This window comes from Patella vulgata, chromosome 2 (genome assembly GCF_932274485.2).
Source record: "Patella vulgata chromosome 2, xgPatVulg1.2, whole genome shotgun sequence".
Lineage (NCBI taxonomy): Eukaryota > Metazoa > Mollusca > Gastropoda > Patellidae > Patella > Patella vulgata.
The window spans coordinates 76,430,579-76,456,850 of NC_065880.2; the positions used below are offsets into that span (position 1 = coordinate 76,430,579).

General features: G+C 35.9%; 2 protein-coding genes across 2 annotated transcripts; one reads left to right on the forward strand and one right to left on the reverse strand.

Moving 5' to 3' along the window:
• The first annotated feature begins 10,723 nt into the window (after window positions 1–10,723).
• LOC126809907 (protein phosphatase 1 regulatory subunit 7) lies at window positions 10,724–15,221 on the forward strand. Its single transcript, XM_050534764.2, has one exon. It carries the CDS (start codon window positions 10,841–10,843, stop codon window positions 11,807–11,809), a length of 969 nt encoding a protein of 322 aa, XP_050390721.1. The 5' UTR covers window positions 10,724–10,840; the 3' UTR covers window positions 11,810–15,221.
• Window positions 15,222–17,029: 1,808 nt separating this feature from the next.
• On the reverse strand, window positions 17,030–23,468 carry LOC126809908 (A-kinase-interacting protein 1). Its single transcript, XM_056099156.1, has 4 exons — window positions 22,676–23,468; window positions 21,928–22,017; window positions 19,044–19,133; window positions 17,030–18,709 (listed from the first exon to the last, which is right to left on the reverse strand). The coding sequence occupies exons 1-4, from the start codon at window positions 22,796–22,798 to the stop codon at window positions 18,566–18,568; spliced, it is 447 nt and encodes a 148-aa protein (XP_055955131.1). The 5' UTR covers window positions 22,799–23,468; the 3' UTR covers window positions 17,030–18,565.
• Between the last annotated feature and the right edge of the window lie 2,804 nt (window positions 23,469–26,272).

Sequence of the window (26,272 nt, forward strand, 5' to 3'; positions counted from 1 at the left end):
TTCGCTAGCCGTGCCAAATGTTAACGGAACTAGCCGAAAATACGATTATGACAATTTTCCTGAAAGATAAAAAAAAACGCAACCGGTAACCAATTATCTTCGGGTATTTCTCTGCAAACAGTTACTATCTAAAAACTTAAAATCCGGTTGATTAATTTGTAATAGTCTCATTTTGGACGTCATTACTAGGATGTTTATCGATCCAATCTTTGCATGAGCGGCTTGTGGTACTTCTCCACTAATGTCACCTCCTCGAGAAACTTGCCTTGATTGAGGGACCCTGCAGTATCATCATGGCCCCTGAATGCATCTGTCTGAAGGCATATAATGTCAGACGATATCGGACAGTACCTGGACAATATGCCAGTTCTCTGCCTTTTCTGTCTGCTTCTTGTTCATCCTCTCGGCTTTCATTTGCGAATTGTTGGACATTGATGGACATTGATGGGCGTAATGGTTTTTTCGGGCAATCATTTCCACATAGGAAATATATGAAAAAGTATCAAAACTATGAAATTGCTTGAGGTCTCTGAAATATCGGTTGAAACGTAAATCCTTACTGACTATCTATAACGCTTACATTCTGCCTTACTTCGACTGTAGACGCGGATATTGTTTGGGATGGGTGTTCGGAACTACTAACAAATCAGCTTGAGCACCTGCAACTGGGCGTACTACGCACAATCTGCGGAGGAGTGAAAGGTACGAGCCACGATTCTCTTTACAAGGAGACCGATTTCATTCCTCTAAAAGAACGTCGACGAAGACAAAACTTATTCTTGTCTATAAAATTTTCAATAACACTTTACCCAATTATCTTTCTACACTTTTTCCACCTTCTAGAAAATATTCGTACAATTTTAGAAATATAAATGACTTCACTGAATATCGGTGTAGAACGAAATTATTTTCCAACTCATTTGTACCATCTGTCAATAAAGGAATGGAACCCTTTAGACCAGTCAACAAAACGATCAACAAGTCTCTTTTAAACAAAAACTCTCCGAACAAGACTCCAAACCCTCAAAACATTGGTTCTAGAAAAATTGAAATTATCCACAGCAAACTACGACTTTCATGCAGTAACTTAAATGGTCACATGTTTTTAAGACACATCTCTAAAAATTCAGATTGCAGCTGTGGTCTCCCTTTCGAGAATAGCGAACACGCACTATCTCTTACACTGTCCAAACTTCAATACTTTTAGACGAAAAACCATTTCTACATTACCTGATGAGTATAAGAATAGCAAAACTCTACTCTACGGGTTACATGACTCCAACAAGTAATTAATAATCTTATATCTTTATAACAGTTCAATCATATTTCAATTTAACTAAACGTTTTTAAATTATTATTATTATTATTATTACTATAACACATGACACAATTATATGCAGAATACAAGTTACTTGAAGAATTTATTACAGCGACGTTTCGACGAAGGTTCTCCCGTCTTTGTCAAGCAAAGAAATCATTTTATTTCATTTCTTTGCTTGACAAAGACGGGAGAACCCTCGTCGAAACGTCGCTGTAATAAACACTTCAAGTAACTTGTATTCCATATAATTGTGTCATGTGTTATTCTCATCCAGTTACTAAATGCCACTTAAACAATTTATTATTATTATTACATGCTATAATACTTTAGATGTATTCAGCAAAATACGGGTTGTATAAATTGTATAATATAATGTATCTACTGCTTTGCATTATTAGCATATACTTTGTACTGTAAATAGGGATAGTGGTCTGACATAGCTGATGTGTCCTAGATCTGACCTGCTTTTCTAGACGTCCAGTTGTCCCAGTTGCTTTCTTCAAACTTTTGAAGCCAGTTCTAGCGAATATAATCTCACTGCAACCTATATCTTGTCCGAAAACGCGACACGGAAAACGTATAGCATCGGTCCAGTTGCAACAGAATATTCGTTCCAATCATGTAGCGCATACCACCTTTCTTGAAATTTGTACTCTCTATCTACCAGCGATATCGCTTCGAGGAAAGAAAATTCAAATTTCGATTTGGCAAAAATTAAAATAATATCATTTTTTGGTCGTTTTGAGATATCATCGCATTCCTTGGTCGTGATATTTTGATGGATTATTGTATTTACAGTTAAAGGACCTAAGTCCGTAACTCAAAATCCTCCAAAATCTTCGACATCGAAAACACGAATTATTGGTCAATTTAAATCAACATTGATGATGTAAACTTACCGGGAAAAGATGAGCTTCTGATATCCGATATTTAAGATAAAATAATTTTTTTAACATTGGTACACGAATCGTGTACCATAATGCGCTTCAGCCCAAGTTGTATTGAGAGACTCGAGGGACGAGGCTAGACACATTGCACCAAATCAAATGGAGTTATGTAGACTAGAATAACTAGACGCTAGAAATTTGAACATAACTGATTTGAAATTGGAGTAAAAACGGAAACCATTAAATGTAAATCAGTTTATATACATTCATATTACAGTATTATATGCGTTGCAACCCACTTTTGTAAATTTCTAGGTCCCAAATGTTAGCGATTTAGCTCCTTTAAAGACCCACAAACATTATCTTACCTATAAACTAGCTGTGGCTATTCTGTTCTGGTTCACGTCATTATAATCTGTTTGGCATTTTGGATTGTATCTAGTATATTATCATGGTTAGGTCACACACAGAGTGTCACCTTATCTCTGCAAATTTCAAGTACACTATACAATGTAGGGGTAGAATACTGTCATTTTCATGGAAAATTAAACATTATTTTTGTTTCACTACAAATTTGCCAACAGTTTCGTGGGATTTTAATGGGAAATATTTTAACTTTAATTATTTATTCATGATCACTTAACATTTATTAAGAATTGTATCTAGTCAACATGATCACCAGGGCCATTTCGTTTGCATGTTTTCTGGGTACACGCTTTTTTTGAAATCGTTATGGTGTAGAATAGCGAAACGAATAAAAGACCTATAATTGTTATATATTATAAGAGGTCATTAGACATGGTTTTTTTTGTTTAAAGTATTCGTTTCCGTGTTTCCTGGGTACGTGCTTTCTCTGAAATCGTCATGGTGCAAAATATACACTATTTAACGAAACGAATAAATAAAACGTTTTTGTTTTATATCTGAAGTCATTAGATATGTTGGAACTTGGAAGCGGCGGTTGCTCAGTGTGTAAGATGCTGGCTCGCTAACCAGGAGGTCTCGGGTGCGTTCCTCTGTTGGGCAAGGAGGTTCCTCAGGATCGTCGGGAACTGTTTCCCCTTGTTAGTGATGCAAGACGCCTCTGATGCATAGACGCCTCATCGCCTCGTCGTTCAAGGAAAATGTGTTCGGATAGTACGAAAAACTTTGGTACATACGTAAATGGAATTCGAAATGTGTTGTCCGGGCAAAATTTCCCTCAGCACAATGTATGACATAAGCCCGTCTGGGTCACCCAGTCGGTGCAGAACAGTTATAGGACGTTAAACTCCATTTCATTAGTATTTTGGTTTTCTAACTACCAGATCAAATTCAAAGTGGGCCTTTAAACAAGTCAAGTTTATTAACTAGTTCAAGGCCGTCTGCCTGGTGTTTATTCAAGTGGAGACCGTTTAGTATTTCATCATGTGGTTTCCGGTCTAAACTTTGTGTCGTATTTTTCCGGAGGTGGTCTATTTCGTGTCCCATATGGCAACAACTGAGTATCAATCAGTCTGCATAGCAACTTTATCTTTGTGTTTTGTTTTTCTTGGGCGGGTGTTCGTCTGTTCGGGGGTTTTCAGCGTTATAACCGACAAAATTTCCCTCAAAGCACATTGTATGCCGTACGTTTGACTTCCTTATCCCAATCGGTGCTGAACAGTAGGACGTTAAACGCCATTTCATTTCATAAAACACTGTATGGCGTACGCCCGACTTCATTATCCAGTCGGTGCAGAAGAGTAGAACGTTAATCCCCATTTTATTTCATTTCCAAGTAATAAAAGCCGTTCTATAAATATTAGCTGTCATTGAACAGGCGTAACTATAATCATGGCCGAAATAGAATATAGACCAAACACAGGGCCCACAAATAAACAGGGAGAAAGCGGTGAGCAACACACGTACACAGCATGGGAACACACGAACACCAAAAGAAGAAACGTGCAGCAAGAGAACTATCATCACCGTGAATAGATCACAAAAATTGACACTTGGTGGGATAAAAGATTCACTAAATTTCATATTGCCCGGAAACATCTAATTCTCTGTGCTTCAAATATGTTTGGAAATAATAATTTTTGGGGAATTCTCAGAAAATTAAACGAAAAATAGCAGTAAACGGGTCTAAAAATATAAAAATACACAGAGACGTCAAATATAGTTGAAACTGAAAATGGGGTGAAACGCCTCATTTAGACATCCGATGTACTATTACATTTTACGTCTGGTCTAACCCCAGGTATTCTTGGGCCTGAACATAGCAGTTGGGTACCCTTGTGATTTTTGCATCTTTCGTCGCTTTTTTTTTGGTTTTTTTTTGTTTGTTTTTGTCGAGGTTTTTTTGGTGATTCTGAGAAAGGTCCTCGGGATTCTGCAGTCTGATATCCCATTCTTAGGATTGTGAGATCGAGGGCTTCGAAAGGCATTGTGTCTAGACCCGCGGGTGGCACAAAAACCAAAGTTCTGTGTATACCATTGATACCATTAAGATCCGTGACAGTTGGAAATGGAAATACGACTAGACCAAATCAGAAGGCCTGTCATTGCGTCAAGTGGCGTGGTTTCGTTTCCCCTCTTGTACATGAGAAGTGGACGTCAAACTCTCTCTCTCTCTCTTGTCCGCAGTGGGGCCAAAGGAAACCAACTGCTTTGAGGGCGGAGACATACCAAGTCTGCACCTGGTTATGGGTGTCTTGGGGGTGTCTTGGATGTCTAAAGCTGTATGGACTGACATAACCTATAAGATATGTAATCTAAAACAGCATGACGAAATGAAATGAAGTGGGATATTGAATACGGGTATACGCCATACAGTGTACTATACAATTTTTCCCGAACAGCGACATTATATAACTGCCTACTCTTATTTCGAATTCCAAATGTCAAGGTATATTTTACGTTCACGCCATTGTGTACACGGGACCTCGGTTTTCCACCTCATCTGAACGACTATAGACTATCACTGCACCACTGCCCCCCCCCCCCCCACTTCAACCCCCCCCCACCCTACCCCCACCCCCCAAAAAACCCCAACAAACAAAACAAAAAAGAAACAAAATTTTGGCGAATATATAACTCCATACGACAATGTGTACACGGGACCTCGGTTTTCCACCCCATCTGAACGACTATAGACTATCACTGCATCACTGCCCCCCCCCCCCAAAACCAAAAACAACAAACAAAACAATACGGGTATACGCCATACAGTGTACTATACAATTTTTCCCGAACAGCGACATTATATAACTGCCTACTCTTATTTCGAATTCCAAATGTCAAGGTATATTTTACGTTCACGCCATTGTGTACACGGGACCTCGGTTTTCCACCTCATCTGAACGACTATAGACTATCACTGCACCACTGCCCCCCCCCCCCCCACTTCAAACCCCCCCCCCCCCCACCCTACCCCCCACCCCCCAAAAAACCCCAACAAACAAAACAAAAAAGAAACAAAATTTTGGCGAATATATAACTCCATACGACAATGTGTACACGGGACCTCGGTTTTCCACCCCATCTGAACGACTATAGACTATCACTGCATCACTGCCCCCCCCCCCCCCAAACCAAAAACAACAAACAAAACAAAAAAGAAACACAAATTTGGCGAATATATAACTCCATACGACTAAGTCAAAAGCTATTCAACCATTTTTCCTTCATATTGATAAAGATGTTGATAACACATCGTGGTCTAAGCATGAAATTTCTACTTTAATTATTATAATTAATACATAATTATCGTGTTAGAATGGCAGAACAATTTTGTTATTTAGTTACATAACAGGGTCTCATTGTTTATAATTGTAAATATTTGTAATACTTGAGATGTCTGTGGTTACTAATAGCCATGTCCGGCCCTTACAGCCAAGTAGCCTAATAAAGAGGGAAATGCCCTAAAAAAAAAACCAAAAAAAAAACCACCAAAACTTTTTCGATTTTCCTTTGATTTTCTTGTTTGGTTTTTTTTTTTTAGTGTGAAATGAGGTTTAACGTCCTACTTCTGCACCAGTCGGGCTAATGACGACGGGCATACTGCATTGGCAATGACTCTTTTACGTGCACACCGATATATACATGGGGTCTCCTTTTCATTGAGTTAAGTGTCGTGGTTTCGATTCCCCACTTGCACGTGACAAGGAGTATGATGGCCTGTCCAACCTCGTGGGTTTTCTCCGGGTCCTGTGGAATGAAATGACCTGGTTTGTGTCGATTGGACGTTGAACCATCTTTATCTCTCTCCGACGCACAAAGACAGCTCTCTAATCGTTTGGATGGTACAAAAAATCGAGGTCCCGTGTAGCCTACACATTGGTGTGTACGCAAATGATCCCTTGGTAATTGGAATTCAATATAAAAGTAGGACTTAGCGCCGCTGACCGGGCAAAATGTCCCTCATGGCCCGTCTTCATTAACCCATTCGGGGCAGAATAGTAGGACGTTAAACCCCATTTCATTTCATTTCAGTTATTCCCTTTAAAGTCTATGTACGTCATTAAAACTTGAGGGATGTCTGAGTCCCTTGGCACCTACATTATCGCAAAAGTTTAATTTCTGAAAGGTGTATCTTTCCTAAAATAGTTAAAGATATAAACAATCAAGAAACCACCTTTAAATATTGGGTAACACATTTTGATGGGCCTCCTTTTAATCCAGTTGGATTCAAGCCCGAGATTATCTACCGTTGATATTTTGATCTTGTTTTCTTAATTAAAAATGTTAAATTATCAATCTGGGTACATTTTAGCCTGACGACCAGCGACTTTAATCCAATATTATTTAATAGTGGCGCAGTCAGTAAAGCTCCGGGTTTTAGTTGAGAAATTTCTTTGAGATTTTCTTTCGTGGTTTCCCCTTTTCAGTGGTGCAAGACGAAAGGCCATTCCGTATACAGAGAACGATCTACTTTGAGAATAGATCTCTGTCCTGCATGGCCGTCATAGTGGAAGATTAGTATGTACTGTTTTGTTTTGCTATTATAATCCGTTTTATGCACACAAAGACTTAAAGATACATTATGGGAGATTCGATAAGGAGTTGGCAGTTCTCACTATAATAGTTAAGAACTAGATAACGTAAAGGCAATTTGCTGAAAATTTCATTCAAATTGATCCACTATGAACCCAGAAATAAGCGAATGAAATTTCTGCCTAGCCTCGGTCATCATTACTAAAGTCAGTACGATAAACAGCATAGTCTCGATTATCCAATTAATCGTTAAATCGAGAAGGAAAGTTATGCAGTAAATCGGCTCACAATCCATTTAAGATCGCAGGCTAGCGACGCCATATAGAGTTGATTATGGTCTGGATAAGTTAAATGTCCAATTAACAATTTACATTACATATGAAAATGGAAGCAGAATAAATACTTACCAAAGTTCTCGAAGTTTAAGTGTTTTCGACGTAAATCGTCCAAATGGGAATTTATAAATGTCGGTCAAATAGCTTCGTGTCCGGTCTCAAGCGAGGATAATTATTATAGACAGACAGTGTAAGTTTCGTACGGACGGACGGCCTGGCAAGGAACATCGTCTAGTTAGTGCGAAATACCGATCTGTCCCATGTACACAAGCACGTAGAGTGTTATAGGCCGACCAAAGTTTCTATCACAACACTTTGCGTCGCATGCCCTTCTTCTTTAGCCCAGAATCCCCGGTTGTACGTGGCAAGGAGTAGGGTCGCCTGTCCAACCTCGTGGGTTTTCTCCGGGTCCTCCGGTTTCCTCCCACTGCTAAAGACCCCTACGCGCAAGCAAATTATGTAAATAAAATTAAACCATATGTTAGTCCCGAAATGACCTAGTTTGTGTCGAGTGGACGTTAAACCCCATTTCTCTCTCTCTCTCTCTCTATCTCTCTCTCTCTCTCTCTCTCTCTTTATCCCAGTTGGTGCAGAAAAGTAGGACGTTAAACCACATTTTATTTCTAGTGATTTCCAGTTTTGAATAAAACATTATTTACCTTCCCGTCAATCCGTCTCAGAATTCCAGTCTCTTAAAAAAAACGAGTGTACCCGCCAAACTGAGAGGAGGAGTGTTTTCTTCTTCTTCCCTTAAAGACTCGGGTTCCACTTGAAACGTAGTTGAATTTCAAATCCGTAATCTCTTTCAAACACAGGAGAGTGGTGTTTTAAATCTAATTCTGTGCTTGTAATAATCATTAATGGAAACGATTTGGGTTCCGTTATAATTTAATGCGTGTTATTTACTATGGAAATGCTTCAACTGTCAGCTCTCATTTGTGGCCGATTAATGTCGGTTTAAAATTCATTCGCGTGAGAAAATAAATGTGGGATGGGTGTTTTCGCGTTTTTATGCACATTGTAAGGTGTTGTCAATGCGTTTGATTCATTTTATTTAGCATCCTAGATATAATTTGGGTTTTCTCGGATGAATTTTGAAAACTATATCAAAAATTGCATTAAAATGATGGGTGGTAAAATAGATCGGTACATGAAGTTCATTCTCTAGAAAAGAGAAGTAATCGAGAGAGATAAAGACGGCCCTTTTCCCGTGAATAAATACGAGAAATGAAATCGTCAATATTCTTCACTCAAAATGAAACGATAAACTCAAAACAGGGGAGATAATCCTCGAAAACACGTGAATATTTCCCAAACGATGTGTTTATTCTAGGTCATTTCCATAACGTTGAGAGAATGCTCTTCATTGATAACGTTGATTGAATGCTCATCGAAACGTCGCTGGTTTTTCTTTTCATAAGCATGTGTTATTGTGTATTGTGCTATCCAGTTAAAGCTGCAATTTCATATTTTTACGTTATATTTTTAAAATGTATTAAAATAAAGCCTTAAAATAGATGGTATCTATAAACAGTCCTACCTTGTTAAAGAATAATCCTATTAATCCTATAATTCACTAATGCCAGTTGAGAAACTATCATTTTCCTCTTCAAATTCAAACTTTTGAAGACAGCTACTACATGGTGGAGAATAGAAAACAAGGGAGGTAATTGGGAGGTAACTGTGTTATTATTTCCGGTGTAAATGAGTTTTAAGTGTGAGAATGACACCTATGGTCGTATAATAGTGAGTTGACAACCTATTGAGCAAAAGACATAGAAATAATTATGTTTTGACTTTCTTAGAAAATATGAAATTGTAACTTTAAATGCATCTAAACATATTACAATGTTGTGGAAGTTGAATCTCTAATAAGAATAGCAGCCCACAGATGGTTGTAATCCATTCTGTATCTACTAAGATATGATAAATTGAAAAATTTCAACGAGCTATGCCGTTCCCTATAAAAGGACGGTCGCCAAATTGATGGGCCTGTTTTAAATCCGAATAAATCAAATTCGGGAGATTATCTAGCGTTGGTATTTTGATTTTGTTAAATAATCAATCTGAGAACATATTAGCGTGGATTAAGCGGTCGTGAGAAATTTGATATTTTCACATAAATGCATGCTTTAGAGAAGATTGTTTTCCTTCGTATTTATTATAGCCTCTTTGACATTTTAAATTCTGTCAATAGTTGTTCACAATCAGAAAATACTTCCGCCACATGCGAGATTATTTAGTTCAGGTCCCGGTTGCACAAAACATTCCCAGACTGAAGTTAAGAACTAACTTAAAATTGTTCACCTTATTTTAACTAAAACATAGCCCTTTATTAAATTTTGTTGTTTTAATGTATCAAATACATCAATAAGGAACTATGTGCAAATTTTTGTGTTTCTGGATCAAAGAAATTTTTTTATAAACAGTGATTGAAAGTTGAGCAAATTCTTAATTTAATTCTGAGGATGCTCTGTGAAACCGGAACCAGATTAAAATTGGTTTATCCCTACCATAGATGCAAATGCTTTTCCCGAAAATATTCAACTATGGGCGCGGATGCATAGCTCTTACATAATGCATCTTTAATATTTTTAAAACTAGTAATACTAGTATAAAATCCAAGATATCAGCGTATAAAAACTAAAAATAATAATAATTTAAAAAAAAAGATAACCGACTCGCTCCAATCGGCTGCCTTTCTTTTCTCACATTTCTTTGTCGGAAATATTAGCCGTTTTCACTAATTGACTAGGCTTATATTATTCTGCGAACATATGAAATGAAAGTTGTCACAAACTATTTTAATACAACGTAAAAATAATAATAAATAAAATGCCGTTTTTCTCCAATTTTTCGTGCTTCTTTTCTCGGAAAAATCCCTCGAAACCTTCGTTCGCATCCTATCCTCCTTCAAAAAATTATGTATCCGCCCACTATCCCTTTTGTCAACTAGATCTATTTTACGGGGCCAAATGCACAATTTCGTCAAGGTCGCGGAGATTTAAACAAGGTTAGAGCGCGTGATTGTTGCCGATATTGTGGGTTAGGATTAGGGTAAGGCGTAGGGCTATGCATTGGGTTAGTGTTTGGGTTAGCGATAGCCCTGTTTACATCTCGTAATTATGCATTTATGTAATAAATTCCGGATCCGCCAAGTAGGCTGTTCAATTTCTTCGCTGGTTAACCGAATATTTTGGCATTAGAAGAGTGGTCTCCCTTTAGGAAATCGTCTCCGCATTCTCAAAATATTTTGTTTTAAAAAGAAATTGAGAATTAGAAAGTAAAAAAAAATCATAAAATATCAAAGACAACCACAGCAGAATCACGAATAAGTAATGGCTGACGCTAAAGAAGACAGTAATAGTTCGGTTGAGATGGAAAAAGCAGACGAAAGTCCAGTAGAAGACGTGAAGGAGGTAGTTATTGTGGACAGAAACGCGATTGACATCGATTTCAATCAGAGCAGAATAGCAAAGTTAGAAAATTTAGAAAATCTTCCTAACGTCGAAACTTTGTGTTTTCGTCAAAATCTTATAAAGAAAATTGAAGGTCTGGCTTCTCTGACAACCCTTACAGAATTGGATCTCTATGACAATCAACTAGAACATATCGAAAATCTCGAAACTTTAGTGAATTTAGAAGTTTTGGATTTATCATTCAACAGAATTAAAGTTATTCAAGGTATTGAATCATTGACAAAAATAAAAAAACTCTACTTAGTCAACAATAAAATCGAAAAAATTGAAGGAATCGGCAGTCAGACTGAATTGGAAATGCTGGAATTAGGTGCCAACCGAATAAGAGTTATAGAAAATTTGGATCATTTGACAAAGTTGCGTAGTTTGTTTATAGGGAAAAATAAGATCACTAAGTTGGAAGGTTTGGATAAATTAGTCCATTTGCAGTGTTTGAGTATACAGAGCAACCGAATATTAAAACTGGAAGGTCTGGATAATTTAGTTCATCTTGACGAACTGTACATTAGTCACAATGGAATAGAAGTTATAGAAGGACTCGATGGAAATACGCAGTTAACAACACTAGATTTAGCAAACAACAGGATAAAAAAAATAGAAAATATCTCGCAGCTAACAGAATTGGCAGAATTCTGGTTTAATGACAACCAAGTTGATTCGTGGAATGAAATTGACCATCTTCAAGCATTACCAAATCTGGAGACAGTTTACATGGAACGAAATCCAATCTGGTATGGGGAGGATGGTAAAATCTGTCCAGATTACAGGAGAAAAATAATTCTTGCTTTACCAAAGCTGAAGCAATTAGATGCCACACTTCTTAGATAAACTTACCGGTTCATTAAATTAGTTAAACTTGTTATTACCACAACATAGTGAATATTTTATGCATATAATCAAAATGCAATCAAGCCACATTATCTATCAATCATCATCAGTTTAATTAACATCATTCTGTTCCATGGTAATTTTTGGTTCATTACTCAACCTTATCCTGGTTCTAAAGACATTTCTTTGTTAGGTGCATTCAGTTGTGCACAGATTGTGATTGGTCAACACTATGTCAACTTACCAATCAAATTCGGTTATTTGGATGTCCAAGAACATGCTTTTCGTTAACATGGCTTTAATATATAGATGCTAATGAAGTGCACAATGGAACAAGAATAACATCTGATAGATTTCATCTGTCGTAGGATATCACTGCTTCATTCATTCATTTATAAACAATTTGGTTTTTACTTTGAAATGTTTCACTTATGGAGTTTCTGTCAATAGGACTATGTTATATAATATATTGTGATCTTTAGTGAGGCTAGGATATTCAACAATATAACTTCAACACCGTTCTAATCTATGCTTGAAGAAAATGGCGAGAGGTGATGATTCATATCATTTTATCATTAAAATTAAATAGGCCTACTAATGCATTGAAAAGTAATAAAATTAAATCATTAAAACTTTAGGATAGTTCATAAGGATTGGTTTTCATTAGACTATAGTAGAGTACCAGGCGGTATACCAATGCATGGTTATGGGAAAAATCCCATTAAGTTTCAAAATTCTGGATCGCAAGTTTCGAACATATTTTGTTGTTTCATATTTCCAGTCCTACATGTAGTGTACCTTTGAAAGCTTGTGAACCAATCTCCATGCAAGTCTCACTCGCTATGTGAACTGCACAGGAATACAACTCTACTTGGGAGAATGCTTGTGAACACAATATAACACAAAGTTATCAGCAGATCAGAAAGAACCCTATCAGAATTTGGAATTTTTATCCTATGATACACAAAGTTCAGGTTCTCAAAGATTGTTTTTAAACTGTGAGGTTGCTGATTGTTCATAAAATCATTGTGGTAAAAGATCAATGCAAAATTTTCAGATTTTAGTGGCTGGTGGACATAAATTATACAGTAAATTGAGCCAAAGGGCACTTATCCCAGTTTACTTTTGCAATGAAATAGATGTCAATATTAATTTTATGTATAGTGTAATCCTTTAGCAGCATTTGGTGATTGAAAACATAACAAAACTACATGGTTATACACAAGCATGCACCGTTGCTGTCCCATATAACTTTACTGTGTAGTTTTGATATGTATAGTGTAGTTGGGAATTGCAATGAGTTATTAGTAATCACATGCAGTTGACAATGTTTATTTGTTGTAGTTGTAGTTATAAGTTTTTGAAGTGATGATCTTAATGTCTTCCACTGTTTTTGTCCTGTGAAAACTAGTGCACAGAATTTGTTCAAAATGTCCATTTTCTTCTTAGGTTCAATTGAATAATACATAATGCCACCAAACTTTTTAAAAATTTCATCCAAAAGATTTTCCTTTTTGGGGGAGGGGGGCTTGGATGGCCGCATGTTAGCATGTGCGCATTGTGTCATAAGGTACATGTATGTCATTGAGAACTGGCGTGGTTTCGATTATTCGGTTGCACGTGACAAGGAGTAGGGTCGTCTGTCCAACCTCGTGGGTCCTCCGGTTTCCTCCTATGCGCAAGCGAATTATTGGATTAAAATTAAACCATGTTATTCCCGAAATGACCTGGTTTATGTCAAATGGACCTTAAACCCCATTTCTCTCTCTTTCTTCCTTTTTTGGCATTCTCAAGCAATAAAATTAAAAATTAAAATGGATTTTATGATTTATGGAGTTATTTCCCCTTACACATTCATATGAATTTACTTTAGCGAATAATTAATACCTTATTAAATATTTATTAAAAATTGTTTGTAATTGGAATTTAAAGATGCAATAAAAGTTTAATCTGACTCTCAATACATGTATTTAAATCTTCTAGTCGAAAATTGCGACTTTAAATTAATGCTGTATCACTACCAACATCGTCAATTGCATTTGTCGGGCAGTAACTCATTTTTTAAAGCCTAATCCTTGCTGAAATTTACTCAAATTGGAAACTAAGATTAAAATATGGATGATAGATAAATTTTTGACTTGGATTCAATAAGATTTAAAAAGAGGCCTGATTTGGATTCAATAAGATTTAAAAATAGGCCTGTGAAAGCTTGTGTGGACCATATCTTATACATTGTCTGTACTTGTACGATTGAGCCATTTTTGGCCTGATATTCTATTTATAGATTCAACTTTCACAATATTGTATTTTTCTCGGGTTTAAAAATCCCTCAATTGGATTAAAACACAGATCCTATTTCGTTACGTTTTCTATAGTTCAAAATTTCGTTTTACTTGTCTTCACTACACTAGGATCTGGAGGAATTGTTATATAACCTGTGTTCTGATTGATGTGAGGGATTGGCCAATGAAGTTCGTTCTATGAGTGGGTATCCCACTAGAAACATCAACGCTGATGGGTTAATCAAATATCTGACATCATAGGGCCAAAAGCCACTCGTATGACCCCGACACAACCTCCCACTACAACCAGTCAGAACCTCATGTAGTGGAGGTTGTCGAACGTATAAAAAAAAACGAAACGAAATATGGATCTCTATTTTAATCAGATTGAAAAATTGCTCTAATTACAATCTGAGAATTGAATGTATTTAGCGTGTATATCATTTTACATACAAACACTTTGTTGAATAATTACAATTAAATAACTGCTTAATTCAAATGGCTTGTGTTTATATTACCAGCAGTGGATGGCAATTTTGACACATTGCAGATCATCATATCTTTGAATGGAAGCATAATTGGACTGATAAGTGATATTCCATTTGTAGATTCAATTTTTACAATATTGAAGTTTGCACCAGATTTAAAATCCCTCAAATGAGGATCAGAGATTTTAATAATTTCACTTGAGTTCCTATAATATAAATTGAAATATGGCGTTCCATAATTAATTACCCATTCATACAATTGTGCTTTAGAATTCTAACCTTTAACTTTTCATCCCATCTGTATGGCTGGGTACTTTTCTTGCCAGGCCCTCTGTCCTACACAACTGACATGGGGGGGGGGGAACCACACAGGAAAATCCAAGGTAATGTTTTTGACCAACACTGGGATCGAACTGGTTCGTGAGCCAGTGTCTTGCTCATTGCCCAATGATACTTTTTTTAATTGAGTCTAGAAGTCTTGTAAAATCCAGGTTCGATTTCGTACTAGATATTAATTAATTTTAATTGTTGTTATCTTTTTTGTGTATTTCTACAGTTAAATTTAAATGAAATAATTTTCATAACACACATGTATAGATGTTAACAAATATAGTTAATGTAGAATAAAATATTTCTAACAGATTTTAATTGTTCTTGACCTAACTAAAAATAACTGTCAGTGTCACATGTTAACGGTTATTCAAATTATTTTTTTGATTAAAATTTTAAAGTTTTCGTATAGTGCCATGGCGGGGGTATTGGGTTTTTTCCAGACAGCAGGCGTTTTTGTGTACGGTACTCTTTATCAAATTCTATTTTTCAAAACGCACGACTAGACACAGTTCCTTGCTAGGCCCATTCATTCTGACAAATCCAAACCATGCAGGTAAAATCCTGGTGTAGAGAGCCAATGACTTACTCGCTGAGCCAAAGTGGTTCCACACGTTCTTGGTAGAAAGTATCCTAGCAGTCATTTACAGATTAAGGCAGGACACTACATGTACCTTATAAAACACTCTGTATAGATTGATCTGTCAAATTTTGATATCAGCTAAAATTGCCCAAAAAAGTTAAAATTTGTTGATTTTTCAAGTCGTGTCCAGCCTTTATATTATATAGTGTTAAATATTTAGTCATTTGTATAGGTAAATCAAATTTTTAACTTTTAACTTGCTTTTTTCCGTACTCAATTTTTCACCCATATCAGGTCTTAGAAAATCAAATTCTCAAAATCTATGAGAGATAATAGTCTCATCTTTGGAATACGATTAGTGTTATAGCTACTGTTTGCAATAAGGTGATTTTCAAAGTGTTTCTTATACATTTGGACATTTTATTGTACAAAATCCTTTTAGTGGTGTGTTCGGCCACACCCACTTGTTTTATGTGGGATGCATAATGTTCTTTATTAACATTCAAATAGTAAAATTTATGCCTATATATGTTATTCCAAATCACAAATAGTTTGTTTCAATAAAATTGTTGAAGATTTTGATTTCCTAACATAGCCACCGTGAATATATAAAAAAATCCAATATGGCCACCATTTCCATGACAACAAATAAACATTTTGCGCTCAAATTATCAAATCTGATTTGGGACATCATATACTAATATTACACTAAATGGCAAGTTTCTGTTATCAATGTAAAATTCTTAGGTAGTGTCCTGCCTTAATAAAGAGAGACATGGGGTTTAACATTTACTTCATACAAACTAGGTCAGTCGATCTGCTGTCAAGCTTATTGCAATTGGTTGATAAAAATAGCACAATTATCAAGGGTAGATAATTTGAATGTGTCTTCCCCATGGATAAACCCAGGTTATTAATAGTGGAGTAGAACGGAATAAGACCACTGGGGATGGTTCAGCAGGGACTACTCTATCTATTCCACTTGTATTAGCTTTACATCTTGCTTAATATTGTTAGGTTTTCGAATCAGACAAAAATCAAATGGGTTTAGCATCCTACTGTTCTGCTCTGACTGGAATAATGAATATAGGCATACACCATACAGTGTGCTATGAGGAAAATTTTGCCAGGCCAACGGCACTAAGGCCTACTCTTATATCGAATTCCAACTGCTAAGGGATCTTTTACGTGCACATCAATGTGTACATGTAACATTGTTTTTTTTGTTCCATCCAAATGACGATACATTGTCCCTTACCAGGTCCTCTGTCCTGCACCACTGACATGGGGGAACCATGCTGGAAAATCCTGATGAACTTTCTTGACCAACACAGGGATCGAACCTGAACCACCCTGGCTCCTCCGCATGTATAAGCTTTTAATCTAGCCAATCATATGCTAATCTTTGAAGAGAGTGCTGCTGTTCACCCATTCCCCACCCCTGTATTGTAAATTATAATACTGTATAATGACAATGGTATGAAACATAACATTTTATTGTATATATATATAAAAACATAGAAGATACAAATAGTAAAATAAAGTTAATACATCACTTATAAAAAGAAAATATAAAACAATTTGTTATTAACTTTGAAAATTTTACCCAACACAATGACTAGATTAACTTACTCTTTAGTCCTAAAATAAATCTTAACTAATAGAAATAACTAATTTTTTTTCTTTAGAACGTGGACTTCAAATTACCAAATAAAACAATCAGCTCTGATTTTTTTAATAAAAAAATTTCTTATAAATATGATACTTGGATAAACTTCTGGAATCTTGAAATTCCATGTTTAAATGAGAAAACGTAGGAGGTTCCGGCTACTTGATATCAATAAGTTATGCAATTAGGAGTTAAAGCTGATATAGGCTTAACCAAGACAGAGGATTCAGGTAAAGGGTGAATTACTTAAAAAGCACCAGTTAAAATGTAGCACCACTAATGTGAAACTTATAGAATATAAAATATTCAATATTTTGTACACTAGCTAAAACCTAAGGAAATAAAGTTTTAATCAAATACACACAGAAAAAAATGAATGGTATAGAATGAAATGTCTCATTTTTGGGTACTTTGAGCACTGACGATAGTGTTGCAAGGGAGAAAACTCAATTTTGAATATTGGGTCATGGGATTGTTCACTTTGAGACCGAAATAAAGCGAGTTTTAAAGTAATAGTTATAATAGCACATTCTATCATAATTTGAACTTTGAAGTATCAACATTTTTTAAGAATATATCAGGATTTGCTACAAGAAAACTATTGGTGTGTTTACTTGCAGAGTGAGGCGATTAAACGATTTGAACGAGTAGCCATTACTTCTGGACATTATTGAAAATGTTCAAGGGATTTAGGATAAAACTCCAATTGTAAATTTGCAAAAAGAAAATGGAACCAAAATGCGGAAAAGATGGCAAATGATCAAGAGTAGTTATAGAAAGGACAACAAAATTTTCTATATCTCTTCAGTCATGATTACCCAGACTCAAAAAAGGAAATCAGCTTGAAAACAGTTCTATAGGTGGTGCAAAAATAACTCAAGCAACCAATAGACCTAAAGCTAATCATGCTGTGTGCATCATGGCCAAATTCAGATATACTGCATTATTTTTTCTTATTATCTTTCAAAAATTTGAGCGATTAATTAAGCGTGTGAACAAGTATGGAGTAGTTAGCTGCGTCTTGTACCAAACCCTGACAAATCAAATTATTATTGTAATTTTCAGGAAATGTTTTTAGATAAATAAGTCGTTGATTTAACCTAATGTTAAAAGAAAACCATGCCTTAATGGTGGATTAGTTATGATTAAATTATTTTTATCTTGAAATAAAGATTTCTTTAAAGTCTTATGATTTTTTACAAAATATTCTAACAAAAAAAAAACGATCTCCCCTTTTCAATTACTGGGGTCAGTGCTGTTTACCAGTAACAACAAGACTTTTTGAAAGACTGTCTGATCACAGTAAAGTAATGCCTAGATTTTATGACAATAAAACAAAGTCTAAACCAACTGTTTGACCTTCTCTTGTTTGATCACAGCAAAGTTAATGCTTAGATTGTTTGACTATAAGACAAAGTCTACATCAACTGTTTGACCTTCTCGAATATGTATAATATGTGACTGGTTAATGCCGTCTATGTGTGATCTAGCTGATACAGAGTAGGAACCAGGTGGTATGATCATGTGAACATCTTCTTGTGGATATGACTACAAAATAAAAACAATAATTATATATCTACGACTGATAAACCAAGTGAAATGGGGTTTAATGTCCTACTGTTCTGCTCCCACTGGACTGATGAAGACAGGCATACACCATACAGTGGGCTATGAGAACAGCCTACTCTTATTTCAAATTCTAGCTGTCAAGGGTTCTTTTTAGGCCCTCCGATCTGCACCACTGACAAGGGGGAACCAAGCCAGAAAATATCTATATACTTTCTCGCCCAACACCAGGATCGAATACAGGACCTCCTGGTTAGCGAGCAAGTGTCTTACTCGCTAACAAAAAGCAAACAGATTATCAATAGATACTACTCACCTGTTCAATTTTATACGCATTACTATGATGAAATCTACAGCAGTGGGAAATATCCTGTCTTGACGGACATACACAACTTCTATAATATTTCTGGAAATAGACATTTTATGAATTTGAGAAAAAATAAAAAGCAAGGAAAACATTTTATAGATTAATTAAAACAATATTTATGGATAATGATTACTATGGTTTATAATACTGTGACTTTTAACATGAGCCCAAAGTTGATATCAAGCATATATTGGGGAAAATCAATTATACCATCTGGAATTGAATTCTCTAAATCTAAAAAAACTGTGACAATCGAGTGAAAAGGGTGGATTTCGGGCCACAATCCATGCGCTGAACGCATAAGAAAGAGGCAGAGAAATGGGGTTTAACTTCCAATCGACAAATTAGGTCATTTCGTGACTAACATGGTTCATCTTTATTTCAATAATTCTCTTGTGTGCAGTGGTCTAAACTTGAATCAAACTAGGTCATTTCGGGACTACCACATTGTTCAATTTTATTCCAATACTCCTTGTCACATACAACCAGGGAATCGAAACACCGCCAGTTGACTCAATGACAGACCTTATGATACAGCGCGCACATGCTAACCATTCGGCCATCACCCCCCCCTAACCTGTTGTTGTAACTGGCAGAACTGTTGACGGGACTGCATTCCGCATCACTTGACTGCAATTCTGTCAATTCAGAATGTTCCAGACTGACAATCTAGCATCCCTATATACACACAAATAGTAATTTGTAACGCTATTAACATTTCAGATCAGGGTCAAGAATAATTAATGATACATTATGTAAGATTTAGATAAAGAGCTAGCCATTCTTGCTATAACAGTTTGAAAATAGATAATGTAAAATGAATAATTTGAAAATTCCATTCAAATTATTCTATTGTGAGCGAAGATATTAGCCTTTGAAGGTTTGACAAGACATGTGCAATAATTTCAATAGTGTTGAAACTACTATTCGGATATTCGCTAACGGATACAAAATAAGGGTTATCCGAATCATTTTACTATCCGTTTACTATTCGTTACATTATATTCTGACATTTCGTATGCTCTATATTTAGCCATTTTTACATCTCATCTGATTACTTTGAAATTTTCCCCAATGCAATTGATCACGTACGCAGCTCTGAGCATAATTAATGTCAACATTATGCGTATTATTTAGTGATAGTAACTAATAAAATTATTAATGCAGTGCAACGAAAACTGTAGTCTAAATAAAAAAAATATTCATTCATTCCCTGCGCTAGTTTACGGCATACACAAGTTTAGACCGTGTTTTGACTTCCCGCAATGAATCTATTCATAACGACCTAGGTCACCTATGTTCCCACTCACTGATTGGTTCAATAGTAGTAGATTATCAGAATGAGGCAAACAACATTGGCGGAATAAATGGCACATGTTTTTATTTTACTTTTTTCATTCGTGTTGATTGAGCAAAATGATAAGTGGGAGGGTGCGGATTACAGGAGTAGTTATACTATACAAATTTCTTCACCTGATTGATTTTTTGGGATGTCATAGATAGTCTTAATAATTACGGCTAAAGGTAGGCACGTTTTTTTCTTTGCGGCTCAAACAATTTGCAAATCGAAAGTACGATTTCATACTCGGCATACACAGACACTCATAAACATTGAAACAAGTAAGAAATTATAAGTACTGGTATATGAACTTTTGATGTAATTTTGTTCAAGAACTTCACGTCTCTGAATTATCCGAATAGTATTCGGATAGCCAACAAAAGTATTCGGATCACAAATCTCGATCCGATTTTCAACACTAAATTTCAACCACCGTACTGGTTGTTCGTAGCTAAGTCTCACTCCTCCATTTTTAGCTTAAATCAAAATATGACTGAACTGTTCTAATCTATTTAATATCAGAGAAATCCGATGCCATCGAGAGTTGATTATGGTCTGGATAAGTTAATAAATGTCTAATTAATAATTTAAATAACATTTCAGGCCTAAAGAAAGGCCTGCAATAGGCAGATTTAGCTCTTGCATAATGTATGTTTAAAATGTTTAACAAATTAATGCATACTAAACTTGCGCTGTCTTCCAACAATTAGCTCTGCTTAGGAACAGAGAATAAGCTAGCTGACCACCATTTTAATTCAGAAATCCATGATTTTAGTCATAAACAATAAATACTTTTCTAGAATGTTTTGAGAAGTATTTATTCCGTTTCCACTCAATGGAATTGAAAAGGTATATTTAGTCTTTAAGAGTATGACAGATGTGAATTAGAGTAGAACTGCATTACAAAATAGTATACTTATATTGCCCCCATTCAGGGCAGAGATCTATTCTTAACGCAGGATTGTTGGCATGCACTTAAAAGAACCCTTAACAGTTGGAATTCAATAAGGAGTAAACGAAAATGTATGACGTATGCCCGACTTAATTGAGAAATGAAATGAGGTTCAACGTCCTACTGTTCTGCTCCGACTGGGAAATTTTGCCCGGGCAGCAGCACTATGGACCTATATAGAATTCCAACTGCTAAGGGATCTTTTACATGCACAAAAAGTATATATACCGGACCTCAGTTTCTCGTACCATCCGAACGACTAAACAGCTGTCTTTGTCAGGCCCTCTGTTCTGCACCACTGACAAGGGGAAACCATGTTGGAAAATCCCTATGAACAATATCGTTCCAATGCTGGGAGCGAACATGCGACCACCAGACTAGTGAGGCAGCATCTTACCCACTTAACCACTGTGGCTCCAACTTAATGGAGCAAATTGATGCAGAAAAGTAGGACGTTAAAGTCTATTTCATTTCACTAGTTGTTAATCAGGAAGCAACTGTTACATGTCATTATACAATATTTTAAAATGATCCCACTATACCTGACAAGACCGTGTTGTAGTAGATAAATAATCCTGTATTGATGAAAAAGCTTCTTCCAAAGATGTAAATTTAGGACTAGGAGGACTTTTCTGTAATAAAAAAAAATTGAGTTCAATTACATACATGTCCACAAGAACCTGGTGCAATAAGTTTACATAGAATTATACAAGAGCTAAACTTGCCTATAGTTAGGCAATCGCTGGTTAAAATTATTATATAAATTATTATGTAGAAATTTATTCTCATTACAAGCCCATAATCAACTCACCAGACCACAGAATGGCTTAGATGTTGAGCAGATTAGACAATGATCTGGATCATATCTGCTTTCAAAGCTAATATGGTCGGAAAATTCGATAAAAAGACGGAAAATTGAGACTTTTATTATCATCCCAATGGTTGACAATATGAACTGTGACCAGAGTTTCCATCTGTTACATAACTTCGCTCAGAAAAAAAGTAATTTGACTGAAATTTGCAATATATATTTCAATATTTATTTTTGAATTGTTATATACCGGTACAAAGATACATATCAGAGATTCGGGGTAAGGAAATTTAGTTTCAATTGCGAGTTTCAGTGACCAACAAATTAACTTATACATCTATGGGACAATCGATGTTTGCTTCTGCTGCATCGATTCAACAGGTATTACTTGATGGTTGATGTAAGGACTAACATTAATTATGATAAAATAATTCCAACACAAAAGTTTAAGGGAAAATAAAGAAAACCCTGAAGATTACCATTTTTTGTTTTTGTTTACAATCTGGCCAGTCAACCTGCCTTCGTCGCGCTCTGTAATAAACATCATTTCCTAGAGTTGCTGCCCTTTCTAAAGTATTTCTGGCCCATTCTTCTCTCTCCATTTTGATTACTAATTATACTTACAGATTCTTCCTAAAAAAATAAAAATTATGGTACATGTAGGCTATGTGAAATGTGTCCATCAAACTTACATCATGAAGGGGTGGAGTCACAATGACGCACTGGTTAAACCAGGCGTTCACTCCCATGTTCGATCTCGGTATTGACCGAGAATGTTTCTAAGATGTTCCAGAGTGGATTTCCCTAGACGTGATATAAGGCAAGGAACAGTTACGTTTCTAGTTGTTCGGTTGGGATGAAAAGAATTAGGTCCTGTACGGTGTGCACATAAATGAACCCTTGATACATGGAAAAATCCAAATCCAATTGCTGTCAATGACCACAGGAAGTACCGTACCATTAACAATTGCCAACTTGATGTACAAGGTACATGTACGAAAATGCAGTAGGTACATGTAGTAGCACAACCTATAAAATAACTATCTTTATTAATTTATTATCCATATTTTGACCCCGTCCATCATCATATTTTAAGGTGATTATATGTTTGATCCAACTTTCTTTTTTATCAACGATATTTCAACATAATATTTTAGGGGATATGAGTTAAAATGTGAGGTTCAGTATTTTTTTTTTGCCAGGGGGGAGGGAGTTGGATCAAACATAAACGCCGATTTTAAAATTATTTTGTCTGCGTTCTGAATCAAGACTATCATTTTTTAGATATCTGAACGGAATATAGCCATTTTAGACAGATCAATGTTCATTTTAAAGTAGCTAAGTCTCTAACTAAAACTCAATATCACCCCAAGTCTTCGACATTGAAAACACAAACCATTTGTCAATTTAAGTCAACACTGATGTTGTAATCTTACCGGGAAAGAAAATATGGGATTCTGTTCTGATATCCAATATTTAAGACAAAATAAACACGAATCGTGTACCATAATGTGTTTCAGTGCTATTTGTAACAAGGGACTCGAAGAACGAGGTTAGACATATTCCACAAGTCATGTCAAACGATGATGCCCTATTCTTATCTGTAGAGTATGCTCCATAAATACTATCGGTGTAGACTGGAATAACCAGATGCTAGAGACTGCCATTCGATTGAGGCTTCTGGCGTATTTCGACAAACATAACTGATTTGAAATTAGAGTAAAAACCGAAACGATTGAATGTGAATCAGTTTATATACATTCATATTACATTATATATATGCAACCTATTTGTGTCGATTTCTAGCCCTAGCCTAGATCCCAAATTATTAGCGATTTAGCTCCTTTAAGTATTCAACTTTCACACAATTGTTGTTTGCAAATGATTAACAGTGTCTTAAATGAAGTTTATAGAGTCTTTAGTTTAATTCTTAAAAGCAACACCACACGGACCTCTCGGGGAGGTCCTTATTGCTATTTTGACTTCAACTTTTTTTTGTTTTGAATAATTGCAAGTTTTGTTCACAATTTTCTCTCCCAAAAATTGTTTTAGGACGGTTGAAATATAGATATGTTGTATTCGATCTTTTAAATCCCCTCACTAACAATCAATTAAATTATGTGTTTAAGACATTATTTAATTTCTAAAGATGTTCTACTTTGCTTGATTTTTTGTCATCACAATCTTCAAATTTTCCGCATACCGTTGTGTCCGCTTCTGCGCATGTCAACGGTAAAGAGAGTTACGTACCTTGTTTGATTTCTTGTGTCTCGATTATCCACATACAGTAATTTCTCCCACCAACATGCTGGTTCATTAATTTCGCGCCTTTCCCAACCGTAATGCACCAATGTTACATGAATAAAAATAACGTCTTCTGAAGAAAAAAAAAAAAAAAAAAAAAAAAAAATGAACGATTACTTTTATGTCGCATTCTGTTAAAGTAGCCCTGGGAAAAAGATCGTGTCTTTTTTTTTTTTTTTACCACAAAAGACTTTTTAGCTAGGCCCTATCATCGAACAGTTTATTAAATGGTTCTAAAATTCGGTGTGATAGGCTATATGAAATAAAAAAATAATATTATATAGGCCAAGGATCCGGTAAGAGGCATTGAACGCGGGAGTCTACGAGACAAAATTGTGAGGTGCTTTATTTATGGAGATAACAAATTGTTCCGGGTTGTATTATTTTAATCACACTAAACTGCAATCATGTCGGATTTTACTGTTAATTAGCATAGGCCTGAAGTGTTAATAAAGTGGAAGAAACTTTAATGATTTTCAAAATTAATGGACTTTCCGTTCTGATTTCAACATGCAAGTCTTGTAATATGAATAAACCTTGTAATTCATTTTATACTAAAAATAATCTCAACATAATGTAAAGCGGCCAGGGCACGTATTAACCATATTATTAGGCAAATAAGGCACGTGCCTTATATTAGGGCCAGCCAAAAATCCTGGGCCCTGTTTCACGAAATTTTAACTAAAGATAAAATTCAAATTTTAGTAGATACTTCAATTTTGATTGGCTAAACACTAAAATCAATCTAATATTATCCAATCAAATTACTAAAATTTGGATTTTATCTTAGTTAAAATTTCGTGAAACAGGCCCCAGGCCACAAAAAAATATAAAGTAAGAAAAAGTTGTAATCTAGTCACTGTAAACTTATAGTCTAGGCCCTATAGTAATGACAGTACTGTAAAAAAATGGTTCCGATTTTTTATTTTGTAATAAATTTTCTGCTGTTCAATTTCACTGTCTTCCTTTTATCAGTGAACCCAAAATATCCGTCTTTTCAGACCACCTATCAAAAGCCAACGGATTGACAATGCTGTGGATTAGAATGTTGGATAGAATGTGTATACCGTTGCCAGCCACATCAAATATTTGCACAGGGTCTTATCCCGGTTGGAACTGACGTGCCATAAAACATCCATTTCATTTCATGGAATTTCTAAAACATATAGGAGTCGCGTTAGCTCAGTGGATAAGACGTTGGCTCACTAACCTAGATGTCCCTTGTTCGGTCCCGGTGTTGGCTGAGAAAGCTTAAGTGGATCAGGACGGAAGGCCTGGCAAGTAACAACGTAAAGTCAGTCGTTCGGATGTGAGGAAAAATCGGCCTTGTACCAGTGCCGGATTAACCTTGTGGGGGGCCCGGGACATACCATCTGTGCGGGGGCCCCATTGTTGTTTGTTCAAATTGTTCGTACTGACCGTGGATCGTACTAGTATGTACTCCGTCCGCCCTCTTGAGTGTCTGGGGTGTTTTCTTCCAGGAATTTTTTTTCAAAATTAGGATTAATTTCAGTGCATATGAGACTATTAAGGCAGCGATTTCCTGGGCCCCCGAAAATCTGTTGGTACCTACCAGTCCCGGGGACCCTAATATCCCTTACTACCCAGGGCCCCAATCCTCGCCCCCTCAGCCCAGGTACTGGTTGGCTCCGTCCGGGATAAAATATTAGTATGACCCAGAATTATGGGGGGGGGGCTGAATGTGGGAGCCCGGGACATTTGTCCCACTTTGCCCCCTAGATCCGATACTGTCTTGTACACATACGCATAGG